A 22,960-nucleotide genomic window follows, 5' to 3' on the forward strand; every position below is an offset into this window, starting at 1 on the left:
GTCAAATCAAACACAAAAAGAGTGTATCCATTAACATAATCTTTGCGTGAAATATTTAAAGGTGCCTCGGATTCCCAGCGACCTGTCTGAGAGAATAGTGTCATATAACCTTCGAGTCCGCCGTGTTTATCAAAATCGAAATGAAATTCGCGTCCGTTAATTTGACGCCCATCCACACTTAACGAAAGATTTTGAACATCAAAGTGTTTAAAGTTGAACGGATTTTTGGCTCGAACACCATTAAATGTCGTGGTCTCGACTAAACCAATTACGATCTTCTTTGGCATGGTGCCGCTAACTAACTCTCTATCAATTTTCGATAAACCCGCCGCGAATGTATGAGTCGACATTTGTAAGCGTATCCACGGGTACTTGGCAGTATTCTTCTGTAATACAGACTTGTGTGCTAAGCTTACACTTTCAGCGATCTTCATCTGTTTGACATACACCTCCATTTCGAGTAAAACAATTTGTACATCCTCCGCGTCGCCGAGAAGACAGAAATTATCTTCGTTACGTGTAAATTTTAATTTCATGTCGACATTATCCAACATACATCTAGACTGTTCAAAAAGACCCATTCGAATTTTTCCGATCAACTCTAGCGGGGTGCTGTTTTTTGTAAGGTCTTTTCGTTTAACATATCCAGTATTCGCTGCACCAAGAACATCCATAGATCCAGCGACATCTTTATAAAAACCTTGTCCTTGCACAAAACTCTCCGAGGCACCATGTGTATCATTCAACAACCGAGAGATATAAGCTTTGTAGGCATGACAATTATCCGAATTTGTGATAACCTCATTTGAAATAGTGACATCGATTTGTTTGAAAAGAGAATCCAACATGTTATTGACCAGGCCCACTTGTGTATCGTTTGCTAAATCAGTTCCATCGCGTTTAGTGAGCTTCAAACGTAATCTCAAGAACGTGTTTTGTAGATCCATATATCGATCCGTCCTTGGTAATTGTACTTCCATGACATTACCTAAACTATGGGGTTTGACGACGACATATTGCGATTCCTCAATACTGGTTTGCGTGTGGGGTATACTAAATATGTTTAATCCGGAGTTATGACATTCTCGGGAACCCGCGTGCATCAACATAGTTCTTAGTCGAATATATCCTGTTGTTTACGACGACGTTTGGATGAAGTGTTCTTTGACTTTGTTTTTTTCCTTTTTATAGCTTTTGGGGTTAAAATTTTATCAATCACTCGACCGCCAGCTTGTTTACTTCTCTTGACAACACTAGACTTGATCGAGTTACCCCGTAATAGATCTCTCGCTATTTCACCTCCAGTCCGTAACAATTGACCGCCGGCGTATTTCGCAATAGGTGTCACCAAACGACCGAGTGATTTAAACAAACTCCCAATACCGGAACCGGCTTGAACTCCACCACTAAAATATCCATAACCATCACCTGTCTGGTTATAATGACGATGGACAGAATGATGATCACACGTGAAAACAACTTTCATAATCGCTTCCTAATGTTAAATGTAGCTTGCAATGAACGACTTATTATATTTATAGGTTCCCCAAACTCATCCCTGAGGTAAAGACATACAGAATCTACAACATCTTTTGAAACAGGGAAATAATACGGATTTGTCGCTACCCAATTATGCGTGACATCACCAGGTGTCAGCGGTATAACTCGTAATAAACGCGCTAACACATCTCCAAGTAAGTGAGGGTGAATAATATCGCAATACACAAACAAATATTGACCAATCGCCGGTTCGGTTAAAGTGAAATCGATCTCCATGAGGGCTAATTCGCAATATCTTGTCGGGATGTTGTTGATGGTGAGTAGTCTGTGTTCAAAATCAACACCAAGCATAGAGGTGGTTAACGTCACTATTTTCATCGTGCGTGGAGTGTCAATGTGGTCTCTATATCATGTACTAACTGACCGTATTGATCCCGGATGGTGATTTTTATATCGCGGATGTGGTTAATCGATACTGGGAAATAAAAAGGTTTTTCATATACAACTTCTTGTCTCATACACGTCTCGTTATTTACTTGGATCACACGAAGCAATTGACTCATGTAATCACCCACCGGATGATGTCGTAGTACATTGATATACACAAAAAGATATCTGAGGTGGGGTTGAGTTGGTTTAGGTTTGATCGACGTGACATTACATACTGGTGTCGACACTTGATCAACTACACTGAAATAATTCGTGAATATATCCGTGGGGTGGAGTGTGATACGTTTCGAGTAACGAATTCGGAAAAGTTCATCGTTGATTCTTTCGGTGAAACAGTGTTTGAAACTGTCAGATAATATTCTTCGCGTCAACTCGAGGTTGTTTGCATAATTCCCAAGTGGTGTTAGGTACGCTTCTACTATTCGATCTTTCTCATTATGTAGCTCCCAGAGTGCTTGATCACGATTGATTATAATTCGATCAAGAGATTCACTGACAAAACTCATATCCATCAACGCAAGCTCATTACAAATAATTTCATTCGGTAACACCACCGAGAATTCACCTTGGGTGCCAGACAACGTGATGTAACTCATATTGAATCAACAGCTCTACGACGGAAGCGTAGGGTTACTGTCACTGGTGCTTTTCGAAATTTAATAGGGTTGCCAGCTGCATCACGTAGATAAATTCGTATCGTTCTAAAATTGTTTCTCGCTAAAGCAAAGAAGTATGGTTTTGGGAATATGTTGATTTGGTTTTCATTCGGTTTAGCGGTTACAGTAACCACCCGTAAAAGTTGTTGCAGCTTGTTACCATGTGGTCTTGGTTGTATCAGATCGCAATACACATAAACCTTATCAATCCGTTCCAACTTTATCGCAGGTGTAAATATAAATTCTACCACTCCGCGGCGACGAGATACAACGCGTCTAAATGTTATTGTGGCCAACACAGAACCAAGCGGTATCAGTCCGTAAGGCTCGGGTGAATCATGCGTGGTAAGGGGTATGTGTTTGACGCTAGAGTCTGCGGTATCGGTATTTATGGGTACACCCCGCTTGTGTCTTTTTTTACTCGTGACTAATCTTCTGAATGTGATTCTAAAGTCACCGAATCCTTGTAAAATGAAAATGTCCCCCATGTAATATTTCTCGTACGATTCTAACATTTCACCGATGTTGTAATACGAACCTTCGGGAATATAATACCGTTCGGTGTATCCATTCGCATCGACAAATCCAAAACCGATACTTTTCGCTGTCACTTCAATTCGCGGTTGGAAATCATGGGGGAAGGTCAGCTCACATAATCCTAGCTCATGGCGATTCATTTCTAATTCTTTGTAAAGTTCCGTTTGAAAATCTGTGCTAGTATTCGGAAATTTATCCAAACTTGCATTCGAAGGTAGAGTCAACAACATTTTATTGTTTCTTTCAACATATACGGTGAGGTGATGGATTCGGTAATAAATACCCAAGTGAAGAAGACAGTAGCGTTAAATATATCTCACGATCCACCCCGACAGAAATTTGATATAAGGAAAACACGATTACACACACTAACATACAAATCTGTACAATAAACACAATCTGGTTTTTCAGACTGTTCGAGACTTGACCCATGCGAGATGAGCCGGAATCAGAATCCATAGTTTGGTTGAACAACATTTTCAGCGTCTATTTATACAAATCCGAGACCCAGGAATTAAATGTAGATGGGTAACCCAACCATTTTACAAAATATTGCGTTTTCTTTCCTTTCCTGCGAGTAGACAGGATTTTCTCGATATTGTAAATATTATTATTTTTAGTTATTGGTTGTAACTCTTCACGCTGAAAGCGACCGTCTATAACTTCGCCATGGTAGTCTTTCAATTGATAAGTAGGAGGGTCACCTTTACGACATTGAGATACGAAAAAGATTTCTTCGGTCCAACTCGCCAAGGCACTTTTTACAAAATTACCACGTGATTTCGAAATCCTGACCGGTGTGCCGATAGTTAGTTTGGTTTTTTTAGGGGTCATGTCACCGTATAACCTATGGAAAATTTGTTCTTGATTTGAATAATCAACATCCGCTGGAGGACACCCTATAGCAACGTGAAAAGTAGTGTTATACCCCCGGCATATCTCAGACAGGACACTGACATAATTCAAAGTCTTATTATGCGTGAAATAACGGTATAACACTTGCTTCACAGTACGAATAACACGCTCGCATATCGATGCTTTCAGTTCACTATTTGTATGAAAATGTCGCACATTGTTCTCTTTTAAGAAAGTCTGAAACGCACGATTAGTAAACTCAGAACCTTGATCACTTTGAATAACATGAGGTATACGATCCTTAAATATTTCCTTGAATCCGCGAATAATACCTTGCGAGGTTTTGTTTTTGAGTGGATACAGATATAAAAATCGGCTGAAACAATCGATCGTCACCAACACATATTTAAAATTATCGTTTTCTTTTGAAAGATTTTGCATATGCATGAGATCGGTTTGATACTGAACACCGAGACCGGACGTAATCACTCTAGGTCTCTTAAATTTCTTTCGGTAGGGAAAATGTTTTGTGTACGCGTCCTTGCTCGAAAGAAACTCCTTGACTTTGGCTCTATTCCGCCCTCTAGAGAATACGTATGCACCGCGATAACTACCGGGTAGCCCTGGCGTGAAATACTTAGTATGGCTCCCATCCGTATCGTCTCGGGGTCTTGGGTGTACGACCGCTTTTCGTCTTGGCATGCTGAGTCTTTACTTTGCTTCGTTGGCTACTCGGTGATGGTATAGGAATCCTTGATGGTTCACCCTTGATCAGACGTCGCAGTGCGTCCAACTCACTAGCCGAAAATAGATTCCTTTGTTCTGATATATCGATTTTCATCGGTTGATTCAATGTGTCGTGTTTTGTTTGATAACGATTTAGCGCGTCGTTATATAAGGCTAATTTTCGTTCTTGGGGTATGTTCATCTGTAATATGTCGCTCATACATTTGTCGATATCCAAATTCAATTTCTGAACGTCAGCTCCGTTGATCGGGCTCGGATTTATGAAGATTTTTTTGAAAGAAGTCATTTTTTGAAAAGATTACCGAGTAAACCAGTGACGACGGGTAGGATGCTTGATAATAGAGTCATAAACATACCCCCATTCTGGTTGACCATACGTTTTTTATGTCGAATAGGGATGTCTTTCCTGACAAGTCGACGTAAACTACATTTATGAGCTGATAGTCGCTTTCTTTTATACTTTGAAAGAGGGATGTTACCGTTTAAAATGTTCTTTGTACAATCGCATATACACTCGATCAATTCTTTGCTGGCCCCCGATATAATTTGCTTGCGTATCTCGGGTTTACTTTTATGTAGGAACTCTAGTGTGGGAATATGTCGCCGTGTCCGAGCTGGCACCTTCGTCATTTTGAGTTAAAAGTCGTCTCTGTACTTGGCTATTTATACCATCGGGCTATAAACCACCATGGTTTCACCAGGAAATATATTGGTCATAACTCGTCGATTTTCAGGTGCTTCTTGCGTGAGATCAAGGAATAAATAACTATGAGGTTGCCTAGCAGCGTCACGATAAGCCTCTGTTAAAAATCTAGAGTTTGGGTACATTTGTCGACCAAGAAAACTGATCTGCTGTTGGTCGCGTGGATTCTTGAAAATCACCATATACGAGCTTGAAAGACTCAAGTCACGTGCTCCTTTACCCTTGTGATACAGGTTCTGCGTGATATAGCAAATTGACTTGGCTGAATGATGAGAAAATCTTGTAAAGTAGTCCGCAATTTTCGCTGTCTCAGTCATGAAATCATCCACTATAATCAAGGTGTCTTCAGAGCAAACCTTCAACTCTTCTAAAATATCTAGACCCGCGTGGAATTCTACGTTACGCATCGTCTTGAAAACCTCCTGATAATTATTGTAGCAATATACGACCCTGGATACACTTGGTTTAATCATGGTTGTCGCATGCCTGATCAGCTTTGCAACAAAAGTAGTCTTCCCACTTCTCGAAGGACCACTCACAATACACGCGAATGGGTGGATCAATTCCATCATTCGTTGTTTATTGAAAACTCGATAAAGTGTATGTGTTTATATATCAACAAGGTTGGGAATATCCACTGGTGTAGTCATCTTGTTCTAGTGGAATATATAATCCCGGTAGAGTCCGATTTAACAATTTTCCCCGGGTTATGAAATCTTCATCTGTTCCTCATCGTCAGTGGAAGTTGTAGTGTTACGAACGCTTCAGGTCGTCAAGCAGCTGATCCCAATCTGTAAAATAATAAATCACATAAGAGGATTCATAATACGTTCATAGCGCTTTAAAATCTAACAGTGTTACTATACCAAACTATAGACCTTACCACGGATCACAAGTTTTGGTGGTCTGCTTTTCATCAATCGGGTATCATCGACGTTGGGAGTTGTTTGGTAGAACCAAGAATCGTGAACTGTGGTAATTCCCGCTCCAAGGTAATCATCTCTACATGTAAACCAATAAAATCTAACGACATGACAGACTTTAGATAGGTAATAGTGTTATCCATCTGGAAAACAAATGATACATGAACACACAATACAAATAAATCACATCAAGCAAGCAAAATATACAAATAAAATACAATAACACCACACACAAAATATTCACTACAATAACATTCAATGCCGTGATTAATTTTATCTTTGGTCGCTGCGAAAGCGATTGAGACCGTGGAAAGATGCATCGGCGTTGTATCTCACTTCCATCAAACCAGGTTGACGAAGATAATGAACATACGTATCGTTGCAACACTGTCTCGAGCGGTCAAAAGAAGACGGGTCAGTCAAGAATTCGTTTCGATGCTCATCGCAAAAATAACGTGGAAACCAATTCTCGTAATCACAGTAAAATTCGTTCCTTTTCTCGGAGATGAGAATGTCATCGAGTGGGGCTGAATGAGCGATGAAAAACGAATTGATATCCACCGAAAGTAGCATGAAGCAATCGGTGCGAAAATATTTGCATAAACAGTCATAAAAAAACGACAACATCCGTAATTTGACATTATTATACAACCAGAACGATACTTGAATGCAGTTATCTTGCTCGATCTTTTGAGGGTGCTTCGTTATTTCAAATAGATCTGAGTTTATTTCTTCGTACTTGACGAAGAAACGATCCTTCACATTTGCGTTCAATTCACTTTTATCACAGAACGTGGTTTGTTCGAATTTACGCGGATTCATTAACTCACGATCATAACAAGAATTCGCAGCGAGTTTTTGTGTTAGCCCAATAATCTCCATGTTAGGATCGCGATCCCCAGCACGTCGACAGTCTGAGACATTTTTTGTAAAGGTAGCAAAACAGGTCTTTTTGGCGAACTCGACAGCCTCATGAATTTTTGATACCACCAACCCGTGCTCTACATACCACTTAATCAAGTCGGAGGTTAGCAAGATTTTCTTACCGCAATACGATGCAACTAACATGTCAGTGGGTTTACTGGGTGATTTCCGATCTACAGCAAGCTGATTCATGTCACTTTTCACGGTATCGCGAGACACTGTGGTATTTTTGAATATCGGACGGAGTTCAGCGAATCGCTTTTTCGAATGTGGTCGTGTACAAATATCAACCAGCAAACAACCAAAGAAAGTACCATTCATCACCATCTCCATCAATTTCTGTGGGGTGACAGACTTGGCACTAGTCAGTTGTGGTTGAATACCGTCGAGATATCGCACAATATCAGGATTTCTCTTCTTCTCAATATTCCACTCACACTCCCATTTACAAACAACCCGATAATTGAGACTTTCATAATAATCACGAATGCGTTTAGCTCGCTCTCGACGTACTGGGTCATCACATCCGAATCTGCAATCGTGGGCGTGAAAATCACATCTAAGGAACGATAAGATTATCCCTTGTCCGGCTGAATTACGATAAAACCCATCAGGTCGATAATTGCGCGTGCCCACGTGAGTTTCAGATCCGTTAAAAGCGTGGTGAACATGCACCTTATGAATATGGGAATACCAATTCAGCCACTGAGTGACAAGCTCTGAGCATTTCGGGGCGGTCTTGACAGGTTTGAATTTGGTACACTCGGTGTCGATTGGTTGCCAACGTACCGCAAATCCAGTTGGACTTGGTCGACTTAAAGCATACAGATAGAGTGAGTCGCTGGTCAAACTTGTTATATGTTGCGCAACCTGTGCATTTTCCTTATAGACATGTTCTTTGATTCGAGTTACACCTGGTTTTGGGTATCGATGGAAAATGATCGACGGTCCACCCCCTAAATTGTCTCTGAATAGCGAAAACAGATCTTTATGTTTGTCGTTGAGCATTGTGAAATTACGCGGGATGCTATAAAAAAGATGTCTCGATACAACCCCGAGCAGGCAGACCGCATCCTTGAATATATCAATATTGAATTGACTTTTGAAAGATTGGAATTGTTTTTCTAAAACCTCTATGAGGTAGTGAGTATCGTTCGCGTTGCACCATTTGAGATAATCACGCAGAGAGGTCATTTTGTTGTCGTTCCAAACCTTCAAACAGTTTTCGTATTCTGATGTTGATATATTGCAACCTTTTAGCGGGTTGTAAAACTCGTCGTGGCTAGGAAGACTCGAGTTATCCAACTTTTCCAAACTAGTCAGAAACTGGTACGGAAAGTGAGCTTTAGTGGTGCTACGTTTGAAGGACTCCAAATATGAATCATACGAGAAATCAGGTGTCAAGTAATTCACAATGTCCAAGAATTGAAGTCTGTTGGTCGTCATTGAGAGAAATTTGTTACCGCGTTTCAGTACACTAAGGTTGTCGTCAACGAGAAAACCAAACAAGTACGCTTTGAGCCAGTTCAAGTCATACCGACCGCCGTTGAATGATAACACAGGAATTTGACGTAAATAATTCATAAACTCCACTTGTAAACGTTCAAGGGGTGTTGGGTGTTTTGAAGGATCGAGCACTTTCATTTCGGTAATTTTCGATTTGAGCATGTCCAGGTAGGGTCGATATTCTGTGAGTGACAGTCTGAATGATTCACTTTGAATATCATGAAAATGATCAATCATTTGTGCGCATAAATCGTTTGTATCACCGCTCGAGACAATTACATGCGACTCCAAGTAACCTTCCACATTAGACGATATGCTAACAGAGATGGGAATGTTCTGGCGCTCTCGCAAAGTTTTTGAGGTATCATACACACTCTCTATACTGAACGCGATGCGGTATTTGAAATAACGAAGCCGGTGAGGAACGAATACCCCTTCAAGATCGAGCTTTTCAAATATGTTCAGAGGATGGCTATAAACCCCCCCGGGGAACACTTCAACAGGATCCGTTACACATTTGTGTCTGGTCAATTCATATTGTTCATCAAATAATCGTTCACAAACAGTACATTTATAGTTCTTTAGATATCGGTTCATGTCAGTAATAAGACAGAAATGTCGGTCCTCTAAATGTAGGTAAACAGCCTTCGCTTCATAGGTACTGCGTCGGAGTGCACTAGCTTTTCCCTCGGTTTTGGTGTATACGAATATGGCCACATTAAACAAGACTTCGATATCATTCAACATGTCAAGTGTTACACCAGATTCCACACTGATACCATACACCGAAGTAAATTGTTGAGCCATCAATTTTGTATCTTTTCCAAGTGAGTGACCAATACAGCGAAAAGCGCATAAATTTTCATTGTACCGATTCCTATTTTTTCGATGGGTAAATGTCATGACACATCTCGATTGCGTCAGACCTGGCGGTATTTTAATACCAACGCAGCCAATCAACATGCCATCGGTAGGATATACATAAAACTGGACATTAGTCAGACAGATCGCCCGATATTTTGTATCAGGTCGAGAGTCTTGTAGGAAATCTAGTGCGGTTTCCAAGTGTACAGACCCCACAAATTCATCGAATTTAGCTAGTGACGAAATCGCCGCAGGGGTTTCTAATACACTATCAATGTTTGGGGATGCGTGGAAATAACGAAATCTCATAGTTTCGATGTGGTGTAAAATAAATGCATACGCGAAATTCACTTTGAAACGGGTCGACTCTGAGAAAAATATAGCTTGGATATCGCGGAAAACATCCGATAGCTCACGATCGATGACCCGAATATTATACACGCGTCGACTCTCATTCACTACATACGATTTTATCGCTTGCCAGTTCTGATTTACAACTTCTTGGCGTTCGTCCCCAATCTCTGGTGGTGCATTCGGTTCTTCGCGAACACGATTCCGTCTGCGTCGACTCATCTGTAAAATTAATAACACGTGGTCAAATTCAGCACTTGGGGAACATGAAACTAGTCTTACTTACATTTTAGTTTCTTTGTTGGTGTCTTCGATTCTTTATGCTTAATAAAACAAGTAACACATCAATCTATGTCCACTAACGTTGTGTTATAGCAGATAACTTACCAGTAGACTCGTGCGTTCAACTCGAGTTGCTCTGTCTGTTCAACAACAAAATCGTTACATCACACTCCTATCGTTCTGAACAGTAATAACTCACCGTTTCAATTCTTTAATCCCGCGCTTGTTTTGTCTGGCGGATAAATAAATAACATATTATATTCATAAATCCAAGTAGTCATACCGAATAACTTACTAATTAACTCCCTATCCAGCAATCCGCGATCGAATATATCCAGACAGTCAGCCACGTTGTTCGCTGCTCGACACCCGGAGAGAAAGACCTAAACCGCTGATTCGAGATTACACGAGCACCGGCGCATCTAGTGGTTGAATTTCAGAAGCTATTATTTATGGCTCTAATGTAAAATCTGAAACGGTAAACAGAAATTGAGAATACACACGCACAACAATGAAAATCATGCAGCACAATCACAAATTATACTTCAATTTCGTTCTAATTTCTAGAAGTCGATGCAAGTACTCATCGGTTGCGGTATTTAATTCAGGTTGAATCTCATCGAGACTCCAGCGCTGACCCTTGACAGCAAGCAATCGTTTGATGTCAGTCATGAGCTTTGTGACTGTCAAATTTTTTTTCTCTATCAACGAGTCAACATAGCATAGTATTGAACCTAAATGCGGTTTAACATCGTCAATAGTTTGGAGGTGGGTGATCATCTTGTCAACTGTGTATTGACATAGTTTTTCTTCCTGCTTCTTCTTACCCTTCACGTCATCGCGAAAATCGTCGTCACTCACGGTTTTAGACTTCGCTGGTTTCTTGCCGGCCTTCTGTCTGGGTTCAGTACGAGGCGAATTTTTCAATTTATCATTACAAAGCTGTTTAGCTGGTGGTATGCCTACCCCCACAGTTGTCGATATGGTTCTTTTTCGAGCCAGCTTCCTGTTTGATACAGATTTAGGAGTATCAACCACCGATAGCGACTCAGCAGAGCGTGGTAGCGTCACCCCAGAAGTCGACGGCTTCTCGGTACTCAGTAATTCGAGGTTAACGGCCGCCTCATCAGTCGGTACACACGGCGTCGTCACCAAGTTCGTGAGATCGTTAATCACGCTTTCTCTAGCTAGTTGACCCGACTTCAGCCACGCCTGGTGTGCTATATCTGCATGGTTTGGTCGCATTTCGATCGTTGTCGTAGAGTCGCGTTCTGTGGCTTCAACCCTTAAATCAGGCGTCATCAGATCACCAGGATTAATCGCGTCAAAGATATCCGCATTCTCTTCAAATTGCGATTCAAATGCGTTTGGTTCATAACCAAATTTATCAAGATTATCTATCTGAGCCTCGGCCATTGTATAATAATCGATCTAACTGCTCCAACCAACGTTTATGTCTGCGACAGTGAAATATAACAACCGGGTCGCGGTGTTGTCTATTTATAGATTTAATTTTCACACGCTTACACAGACCCCTTCTTTCTGGGTGATCGAGCGGTATATTTCACCATTTTACCACCTCGCGGTGTCATGGTTTACTTTTTCAGTTGATAGTTACTCGTTATGGCAACTAGTGTGATCATTGAGAATTACCTTCTGTATTATCATAACTTAACAACCCCCACCTTGAGCGAAACGGAAAAATTCATCCACAGAGTGCTAGATTTCTATGTACATGGAGAAAACGTGAACCGTGTTCGAAAGTGTGATTTCGCTGCCTTGGTTAACTCGATTCGATCATACGGCGTCGACTGGAATGGTGTTTTTAGTGTCATAAGCATTGTAGCGATGAAAAGCGACATTCATAACATCGCGGTGTACAGAGATTTAACAATAGACATCTTGAATACTCACTACAGTACATTGATAAGTGACTGGGTAAGAAGAAAATTCATTCGTGTCCTTTACCACTTGTGAATGGTGTAATTTCCTACAGAATTCCTGTAAAGTCTACTTCAAACCAAGTCTATTCGCACGGATCATCAGCGTTATACAAAGGCTGTTAACCTGTTTTATAACACGTGGTTAATTCTATAAATGACGATTGATTTGTTGATGACTCTCACTTTACCAAACGATATGACATCGAACAGCGTCAACAACATGCAAGTCGGATCAACTTCAAATTTTCACGTCGGCGTCAAATTCGTTTCATCACCCAAAAGAGGCGGCGTTTGTCAATATCTCAAAGGTATATTCATCGACGGTAATAATGAAGAGATATCTTTCACGTGTTTCAATCGTGAATTGTTTGGGGCCATTGAGAAAGCATTCAACAAACGAAAAAAACTTATGATCAAATCCGGTTGGGTCCAAATTGACAAGTTTACTGGAAAACCTGCTGTATTACTGGGACGGGCTTCGTCAGTAACTCTGCATGGAAAATCGAGACATACGACTGAAGAATACCCATTATTGACCTGTGAATCGGTATACGGAAATAAAGATGAATACGTCTCGATCGCCGCTACTTGTGTTTCTCGAGAGGAGAAGACGGTCAATTCTGGTGCCGGAAAGGAGTTGAAATTATACAGTTTTACATTGAAGGATGATACTGGCGAGGTGGTTTTGGATCAATGGAACAAAGCCTCACTCGTACCCGGGAAGAAATATCAACTCACTCGCGTTAAAAACTGTGTCGGCAGATTGAGAATCGATCAGTTAACTAGACTTGTTGAATTGAAAGAATAGTTTGCGTATTTGTATACCACAATACAATATTTCCATTCACAAGAAATGTTTGACCTATGCGATTCGACAACTGGGTTAGCGCGGTGTTGTTTTACTGATCGAGGTGTGAAAATTGCGCTATCGCGGTGAAGTTGCGACTGTGAACAGCAGACTATTCTGTAGGTGCGAAACAGCGGTACGGAAGGTGCGAATAATCCGATCTGAATGTATTATTCAGGTTACGTAGGAATCAATAGGCACAGCGCGAAAAGACTTGAGTTAGAACACGATCGGTCATTTGTCACGACTAAACTATGGCGTCTTTAAGTAGCACCGCGATCCCTATACCTGTAACGTTATCATGTCTATATCAGCTACGTCACCGTGTCACCGCATCCATAAGAATAACGATATATCATTGTCGCACTCACCGTAAACGTTGGGATTACTTCAAATTGGTCATATATAATAATTTGGGATATACACAATAACTAAGTACCAATCACGTGACTATTATCCATATCTGATACATATTCAACACCGGTCGAGAGATGCCTATACCCGAAAGTACGATATGCCGACGCACCCATAAGAACACATTGTGAATCACCACCACTACCTATACGCGAAATACGACATGTGAAAGTACGACGTGCGACAGATGCCTATACCTAAAAGAACGATGTGCCAACACGAGTTTTCAATACGATATGCGACAGATGCCTATACCTAAAAGTACGATGTGCCAACACGAGTTTTCAATACGATATGCGACAGATGCCTATACCTGAAAGTACGATGTGCGAGCGCACCCATAAGAACGCATTACGATGTGCGACCGAGAGGGGGGATCCAAAAGTACGATGTGCCACCACGAGTTTTCCATACGATGTGCGACCGCACCCATAAGCCACAATGGCAGGTCACGACCGATCATACTAACTACTGATGTACGACCCACATACGACTGTCGCAGTGGCACGCATAATTGTAAATAATACTACTCTGTTTTGTGGCAGGTAGTACATCCTTCTGTGTTGCAGGAAAGAGAGATTTTGTAGTGAAAACAATCCTAGGTTGTATCCGAATGAAACATAGACTGACAGACGACATGATTTGCTTCTCAAATCTACCAGAAACTTTACCAATCCATGGTAAATGTAAATTGACTGGACATTTACTGGGTCCAATGAATTTAGTGGCTCTGGAGTCAATTTATTTTTTTTTTGTCAATGGTGGACTTACCAATGTGATTAGACTGGAAGATTTTCCGTATGAAATCTAATTCAGATTCAAGTTCCGACTTACTACAAATCATTAGAGCCCTATGAACAAGCGTTCGTATCAGATTAGTTTTGCGCTTTGTCCGACAAAATGAATTTCAAGCGATATATTGGCCAGTGAAAGTGGCTTTCCGAAAGACTGACGTTAGAAACCTGTTATTGAACTTTTTTACGAAGACATCAAGGAATGCAAGAGAATTGTTATGCTCCTTTTCCATAGTAAATTTGAGCGACGGATGAAGCTGATTTAAATGCCTCAAAAATATATCACATTCCTACTCTGTGTTAAAGACCACGAAAGTGTCATCAACATACCGATGGTACATAAGTGGTTTATCAATGTTCCGAAATAAATTTTGCTCGTGATAACCTACGAAAATAGTAGCAAGTATAGGACCAAGAGGTGATCCCATAGCTACTCCATCGGTATGTTTGTATAGAAACATCAATCCGTTAATCAAAAGTCGGTATGGCAACAAAACTATCTCCGAAAAGAACATTATCACTAATTTATCCGACCATATATTGAGTGATGATGAAGAATTTGCTTTATCACTTGGACTTGACTTTAGTGTTCCACCCACTAATATTAAACACGACCGGGTTTTTGCTGAATTTGAAGAATTGCTGGGACAATTATATCATCATGAACGGAAGTTTGATGACGAAAGTCGGGCGAAACAGCATGCTGAGAAACTGGCAGCTCTCAAAGTAAAGTTGAGTAGCCTAGCTCATGGTTTCTGTGGAACCCCGATTGATAAGAGTGACTTTATTATGTCCAAGGATTGCTACGAGACCATAAGATCCCTGAAGTCCAAGAAATCGATTCACATCACGAAACCCGACAAAGGTTCCGGGATTGTAATTATGAATAAATCTGATTACATTGGCAAGATGGAGAGCATTCTGAACGGCACATCAAAGTTCATTGCTATTGAACCAGCAGCTGATAATGACAACACCAGCGCGATCGAAGCAAGAATGCAGCGATTACTTCTGACACTAAAGAAAGCAGGGAAAATATTATCTACGGACTACGATCAAGCTAGACCAGTAGGATCCATGCGCCCGCGCTTGTATGGTACGCATAAATCTAATGTGCCATTGCGTCCAATACTCTCAATGGTTGGTTCGTCATATCACAAACTCGCTAACTGGATTGCACGCTTTCTTGATCCAGTAACTTCTCTTTATGGTATCCATTGCATTCGTGACTCGTTCACGTTTGCTGATACCATAAGAAGTTCTAAGCTCGATCCTGCTAAACTTTTTATGTGCTCTTACGACATCTCAAGTCTCTTTACCAACGTCCCAGTCGAAGAGACCATACAAATCTGTGCCAATGAGTTATACGGTGGTTCTTTGCGATCCCCGCCATTTTCGAGAGACATGTTCGTCAAACTAATGCGCATGGCAACATGTAACGTGGAATTTAGCTTCAATGAAATTATATACAAACAGACCGATGGAGTAGCTATGGGATCACCTCTTGGTCCTATACTTGCTAATATTTTCGTAGGTTATGACGGGCAAAATTTATTTCGGAACATTGATAAACCACTTATGTACCATCGGTACGTTGATGACACCTTCGTGGTCTTTAACAACGAATCGGAATGTGATATATTTTTGAGGCATTTAAATCAGCTTCATCCGTCGCTCAAATTTACTATGGAAAGGAGCATAACAATTCTCTTGCATTCCTTGATGTCTTCGTAAAAAAGTTCAATGAGAGATTCCTAACGTCAGCCTTTCGGAAAGCCACTTTCACTGGCCAATATATCGCTTGGAATTCCTTTTGTCGGACAAAGCGCAAAACTAATCTGATACGAACGCTTGTTCACAGGGCTCTAATGATTTGTAGTAGGTCGGAACTTGAATCTGAATTAGATTTCACACGGAAAATCTTCCAGTCTAATGGATACCCTGATCACATTGTGAAGTCCACCATTGACAAAAGACTAATTGACTTCAGAGCCACTAAATTCATTGGACCCAGTAAATGTCCAGTCTATTTACATTTACCATGGATTGGTAAAGTTTCTGGTAGATTTGAGAAGCAAATCATGTCGTCTGTCAGTCAATGTTTCATGTGGGTACAATCTAGTATTGTTTTCCCCACAAAATCCCTCTTTCCTGCAACACAGAAGGATGTACTATCTGCCACAAAACAGAGTAGTATTATTTACAATTATGCGTGCCACTGCGACAGTCGTATGTGGGTCGTACTTCACTTCGTTTGCAACAAAGAATCAACCAACATGTGCCCGAGCAGATTAGAAAACCTGACGTCAATGCTATTTCAGACAGTCAATCGCAGACCAGTAACCCTTTCTTGCGCGACTATGAACAGACCATGGCATGTAACTCTGCAATAGGTCAGCACCTTCTTACGCATCCAGAGTGTGCAAAATCGTATAACGATAACAAATTTCTTGCTCGTGGACGTAGTCTGTTCCATTTAAAGGTTCTCGAATCGACTATAATAAAACTCGAGCAACCGATTCTTTGTCGGTAAAAGGACCGACTCTGTTCTCTCCGTGTATTTCTTTAGTGTTGCGTCTCTGGCTATATATTATAGCTTATTTGTATTGCACTGATTGCCAAGTTTATGTATCAGTTTCACTGCGGTCGTTGCCCCGAATATTTCAATGACTTCTTTACCTCTGAATCAAAAGCGCACAAGTACAACACACGCGCGTCCACGTCGTCCAAATATCATATGATCGACCGGAAAGATCATCGCTCTATCAAATATGCCGGACCTGATGTGTGGAACAGCATCCCGCCGGCCATCCGACAGTCGACGAGCATGTCCACATTCAAGTCGAAATACAAGCAATTACTACTAAATAAATACAGTCCATCCTCAAGATTACCGGACCACGACTGACCTATCGATCTCGCTTCCCATGACATGCCGCCCTATTTCTTGTCGCTTTCTTTTTCTATACTATATTCTTTACTTTCATTCAGTGTGCATGCCTCCTCTTTACTACGCCTAGGCCAAGGTGGGTGTCTGATTCCATTGACAAATCCAAGTCGCTTCGACATCTTCCTGTCTATTCATTGTATCGCATTTTTTGTGGTGTATTGAACTGATAAAATTGCAAATAAACCAATGATGATGATGATGATGTATAGTTATCTCGAGAGCAGACCAGTATTATATAGTAGAATCGGCTTGTATTTTGACTTGAATGTGTACAGGACACGCTATAAACTAGGGTTACCCTATTTTGGAAATGAGAAAAAAGGGACAGCTTTTCAAAATTTTTCGACTTACAATTATGGAGTAAAATCAGGACAAAATAGTAAATTTACCACGACTTTGTGGTTGGTTGACTAAAAAAAGGTCAACTTTCAGGCTCAGCTCCCGAAAAAGCCGCCGTCGACCTGGTCGATGTGGGTTTTGCCTGTATATACCAGGATGAGAAAAGAAGCATATTTCGTTATGGCAATTATCACAATACTAGTTGCATTCGTATCACAGCTTTATCTTTGATACATATACATTATATTAAATCGAGTCCGACCGATGTCGACTTCCGAATTCCGATACCCAAGTGTTGGAGGTTTACCTAGGCTCCTCCTCGCCACCTCATCCACGTCAGCGGTGTCTTATAAAGCCTAGAGGTGGGCCGTGCTATAAGTTAGCAGTTACGGAAAATAACAAGAATATCGGCCTGGTGTAAATGACCATAGTAGTCGACAAAACACTATGAATACCCCAAAACAAACAAGCAAACAACAGATCACGTAGTTTCATGGCCACCTTTCTCCTGCCCCGGGCCGCATTATCATGTAAGAACTCTCTGCGGGCCGCTTAAAATCCCTTCGCGGGCCGTATGTTGCCCCTCAGTACACTGAAAGCTCTCTTATTCGTAATTTCATGCTGGTGACGTCATATTTCGTGATTTCGAGCGAGATATTGTGATGGTTATGCATCCGGCTTCTCGATCGGTAGGTCGTGGGTTCGATCCCCGGCCGGGTCATACCAAAGACTCGAAAATTGGTACCCGCAGCTATCTTGCTAGGCGTTCAGCAATCTTTGTCTACTTGTACAATATTTTAGACAAATCTACTTTTGGAATTTGGAATTTGAAAAGCACAAAGTATAGTTTTGGGAGAACTTTGCATCACGTTTATTACTGAAACATCGTGAAATAGCTCTTGTATCACGGGTACTAAAAATATTTTCGAAAATTCTCTTTATTTTTGTAGCGTCATTGGTCAATTTGCGCTAGTCGCCGACACACATCTTGTAATTTAAAAAGCACCCTCTATCATTGGCTGCTAAAACTGAGCGACCGTCCAGGAAATATATTTTTCTAAACTACTTTTTGAGTATTTTTCAGACTTTTCCTTTTCTATTCCCTCTTGAAGTAGTTTTGGCATGTCTTTGTGATTCATACTTTTGTCTTCTACTTGCGATTTTGTAGAATTCTACAGTGCCACTTCTATTTGTACATGAGTAGAAACGCAGACTATTGAACACTCCTAGTTATTTTCTCGTTTTATTTCCGCTGTCAGATGGCTTTTGGAAAAGGGATCCACACGAGATCACCATAATGAATTAAAGACATCGTATTCACCGGCAGGAATGCCTGACATTGACACTATAGAGTCAGTCATTTTAACTATGTTACAATGTGTGTTCGTGATGATATCTCATAATGGAATAATTACCGTCCCCCAATTCGCTTAAATCGAACCCATTTCATTTAGCCTCTCCTACTGTAACGAGGACCGTAAAACCCCCCTCCCAGATTTCCAAACTGATTTGGTAAGCTCGAAAGGGCAAAATTATTTGGTAAGTAGATCCTTTTACGCCCATCGCGCGATTTAGCGTCACTCGTTTTGTTTAGGCCCGCATCCTGAAAATAATAATGATAAATACAAAACCCATCCTTTTCAGAAATGTGTCCAACAGTTTTCGCAATTTTGAGCGAACGGTATCTAGTATCGCTTGAGGCAGTTGGGATGCTTTACGGGTACTGGCATTACAGTCACGAGTAGTGGCATATGCAGTAAATCAGATCACGCGGGCAGAGACGGTACCAATGTAAATAGATACGTTTTGAACACACTCACTGCTATCTATGCCGTCTCGTACGGGAATCGCGTGATAGGCTACCGGATGACAAACGCTGATCTACCGGTGAAGATTTAGGGCAGGAAAGGTGAAGAAGTTACATCGGGCCTGCCCTCGTGTTACGCAGCAGTACACGTTTCACCCTCTGTTTTAGTTTGTATGAAGCACATCAAAGTAACATCATTGCTGAAATGTATTTTTCAAGAAACTTCAGTGACATAGCTTGTGAGTAATGACAATGACTCGAGGACAAGTCAGATGTGAAGTATGACTCCAGCCATTACAGCCCTGGCTGTTTCTGCTGGAAGTCGACAAATGAGGATTCAGCAACGGGCCCAATCCATATGAGTTTGTTGCTAAATTAATGACCTTCATTTGTGTCCCTTGGAGTTGACTTTTATTAAAATACACAAGCCAAGGATGTGTCAATAAAAAGAGTTGTATGTGTATTGTGTATGTATATGGGGTTTTATGGTGCTCGACTACTAAGATCTTGTACGCCAGACCTGAGGGAGCTATTGGTAAATCAGATATGTCTACATAATAAAACAAATTCTGCGACTGGAATAACCATGTACGGATCAGTTAACGGACATTCCAAGTTAAAGCTCACTCTGCTACTTTCGGCTACGTTTTTTAAATATTGTCTCTGGTGATCGTATCGAGGACACGTCTTTAAAAAATGTTCGACAGTTTCTGGTACGCTGCAGGTTTCGCAGAGACCACTGCCGCGACAACTCATGCAATGAAGGTGCGAGTTCAATTTACAGTGTATAGTTGGTAGTCGCAATATAATTGTCAAATCCCTCCGCGAAAAATTTCGTGGATGGGGAATATACGAGAATGGTGCGTACGCACGAGGGTATACGTAGAGCCTCACTCGCTGTCGTTGAATTCCGACGTCCACTTCTCAATACATATTCCATTGGTGCGTGACTTCATTTCGGTAAGTGACATAACCATTTCGTTTTCGTCGATGGATTCAGGTGTGCTATAGCGGGCAGTTTTGTGAATTCATCCGCCCTTTCATTGCCGCGTATTCCTGTGTGAGCGGGAATCCAAATAAACGTTACTTGTACTCCATTTGTTGCCAGGTCTCCGCAAAATAAGATAATAGTTTGAATTAAACTATTCGAATTACCATTAATTTTGATCAAAGTATACTAGTCTACTAGTTACTGACGATTACCCCTGACGAGTGTCAGCCAAATATATTCGGGCTCATTTCAATATGAATATATACCATTCCAAATAATTCCGAAAGTCTTCACACCGTTAAATTTCAGCAAAAAATATTCACCGTTCAAGCCGTCACACATACGCCGCACCAATCCCTTCGAATGGCCTCATACCTTCTCAGCAGAAATCAATTTTTCTTCGAAAAAATTGTCCATGCAGGAAGTAGGCCTACGTGCAATTTCGAAATAAAGCTGTGGATGCGGATACATTCGTTGCGTGGAAAGGAAATAAATGAACTAAAATGACCGGATGCTATTTAGGCTGTAGGTCTTGTTCCCAATATTTGAGCATCACCACTTAGTGTCTGCACTTCGTGCAAGATGGTGGTTCAGGTAACTTAAAACTTACCAGCAATAAATGCGTGTTTACGTTTCAAGTGTAGTGAATGAATCATAATTTCTAAATTGCAATCCAGGAAATGGTTCGAGCGAGATTGTAAGCTGCCCGCAACATGTATGCAGGGTACCATAGTTATATGCAGTATTTGCAGTGTATATAATGTCGCACGGACTAATATTTGAATGTTACGGTGATACTATCTTAGCAACAGCACTGCCACTAGCACAACACTATATGCTTTTCTATACGACTTTGTACCAGTGTTGGGATGACTCGAGTCATGACTTGACTCGAGTCAGACTCGAGTCAACTTTTTCGTATGACTTGACTTGACTCGAGTCACTTTGGAAAAATGACTTGACTTGACTTGACTCGAAGCTTTAAAAATGCGCATTGACTCGTGACTCGGAGCAAAATTTACGAGTCAATTTCTAGTCATCAAGTAAACGGTGTCGAATAAATCACTGTATCTTGTGTATGTTCGGATTGTTCGAGATACGCCGGTGTCACTTGTGAGAGCAGCCAGTCATTCACTGATCGTACGATACACTGATCCTCGATTGTTAGATCACAAATAAATAGACCGCAAACTAAAGTATCACAGCTTGCGTTGTCGTAGTAGTAGTAGTAGTAGTAGAAGAAGATTACTCTAAATAGCAATGTGTCTCTGTTTCTTAGACGGATCAATGCTTACGTTGCGCAGTGCTCACCTTTACCAACCTTTATGTATGATTTAAATCAAACAAATATAGTTTGGGCGTTTATTTACTCACGGATGTATAGATGTTGATTATGTCCTATATTTTGGCTGATAATAACTGACTGTAGCATGTGACTGTACAGTTACTCACGTATTTTATTAACAGTTCTACGTGTGCGTGAGTGATACAACGTCTTTTCGCAGGTATCTTTAACTAGATATTCGTTATTTGATTCAAGATAAATGATCAGCATTGATCAATTAATCTGTCTTTCACACAGCTAGCAAAGTGTAATGACTTTGAATCATCACTCATACATCGAAAATTCAATTTGACTTGAATTGTGACTTGACTCGTGACTTGACTTGACTTGACTCGACTTGACTCGAGTCACCTCCAAAAAACGAGTGACTTGACTTGACTCGAGTCACCTTTGAAAATCGATTGACTTGACTTGACTCGAGTCAAAATCTGCAATGACTCGAGATGACTCGTGACTCGAAGGTAGTGACTTGATCCCAACACTGCTTTGTACTCGCAATACCATGCAACAACCTAATTCGAATAGGACCCCGAAACCTATACGGGAAATATAGTGTAACAGAAAGTTGTAACTTTATCCATCACCGTTGCCTCTGATACTGCGATTGCGAAAATTTATATTCGAGATGGGACAAGAGATGAAATCTGAACAAGTCATTTATTGTAGTGCGATGGGAATGTCGTTTTTATAACAATCAGTTGGACCCATAGGCTATACTATCGCAACGATAATATTTCAAAGTCATTGTTATCAGAACGAGTCGCCATGAAAGTAATCATAGCAAGCACGTCTAAATGTGGAACCAAGACACTTCATAAATGCTTCGAAATATTGGGGTACAGTGTCGCCGATTTTGATCATCACGCCTACAATCACTACGATGAATGGAAGAGTATAATGGTGTATGGAAGCCGCAAAGAGCAATTTCACGAAATGTACAAAGATTTTGATATTGTCATCGGGTCTCCCGCGTGTTATTACTGGGAAGAAATAGCTGAGGCATTCCCGAATGCAAAGGTAAGGAGTCTATAAAAGAGTATGCAGGACGTGATGGAGATGAATCTAAGTAGAATTTTGCTTCACACACCCTCCTATACATCAGCATTACCGCTTATCAAATTAGCGGTAGTACAAACACGACAGCACATGGCTTCATATTACAATAGCTATATGTACAGCGATACATTTGATGCATGTGAACAGGGGTTCTTAAACCTGGTTCGATCGAACCA

General features: G+C 40.8%; 2 protein-coding genes across 4 annotated transcripts in view; one reads left to right on the forward strand and one right to left on the reverse strand.

Moving 5' to 3' along the window:
• Positions 1-6,011: 6,011 nt before the first annotated feature.
• LOC145452131 (uncharacterized) lies at positions 6,012-10,170 on the reverse strand. Its single transcript, XM_080330343.1, has 2 exons — positions 6,332-10,170; positions 6,012-6,239 (listed from the first exon to the last, which is right to left on the reverse strand). The coding sequence occupies exon 1, from the start codon at positions 9,972-9,974 to the stop codon at positions 6,645-6,647; it is 3,330 nt and encodes a 1,109-aa protein (XP_080186469.1). The 5' UTR covers positions 9,975-10,170; the 3' UTR covers positions 6,012-6,239; positions 6,332-6,644.
• Positions 10,171-20,389: 10,219 nt separating this feature from the next.
• LOC145451661 (uncharacterized) overlaps positions 20,390-22,960 on the forward strand; it is a 32,586-nt gene continuing 30,015 nt past the window's right edge. For 2 of the 3 annotated variants that reach the window (XM_080329876.1, XM_080329877.1), the window contains exon 1: positions 22,219-22,745. In XM_080329876.1, the coding sequence (XP_080186002.1) occupies positions 22,494-22,745 (252 nt within the window). In that variant the 5' untranslated portion in view covers positions 22,219-22,493. Of the gene's footprint in view, positions 21,108-22,218; positions 22,746-22,960 lie in introns of those variants that run through there. The other variant, XM_080329878.1, reaches the window with a different exon arrangement.

The sequence above is a fragment of the Botryllus schlosseri genome, chromosome 12 (assembly GCF_051294905.1).
Source record: "Botryllus schlosseri isolate E-star chromosome 12, Bs_hap1, whole genome shotgun sequence".
NCBI lineage: Eukaryota > Metazoa > Chordata > Ascidiacea > Stolidobranchia > Styelidae > Botryllus > Botryllus schlosseri.

Coding starts and splice junctions, on each gene's coding strand:
- LOC145452131 (XM_080330343.1), bottom strand. CDS start 9,974: ATGAGATTTCGTTATTTCCACGCATCCCCAAACATTGATAGTGTATTA.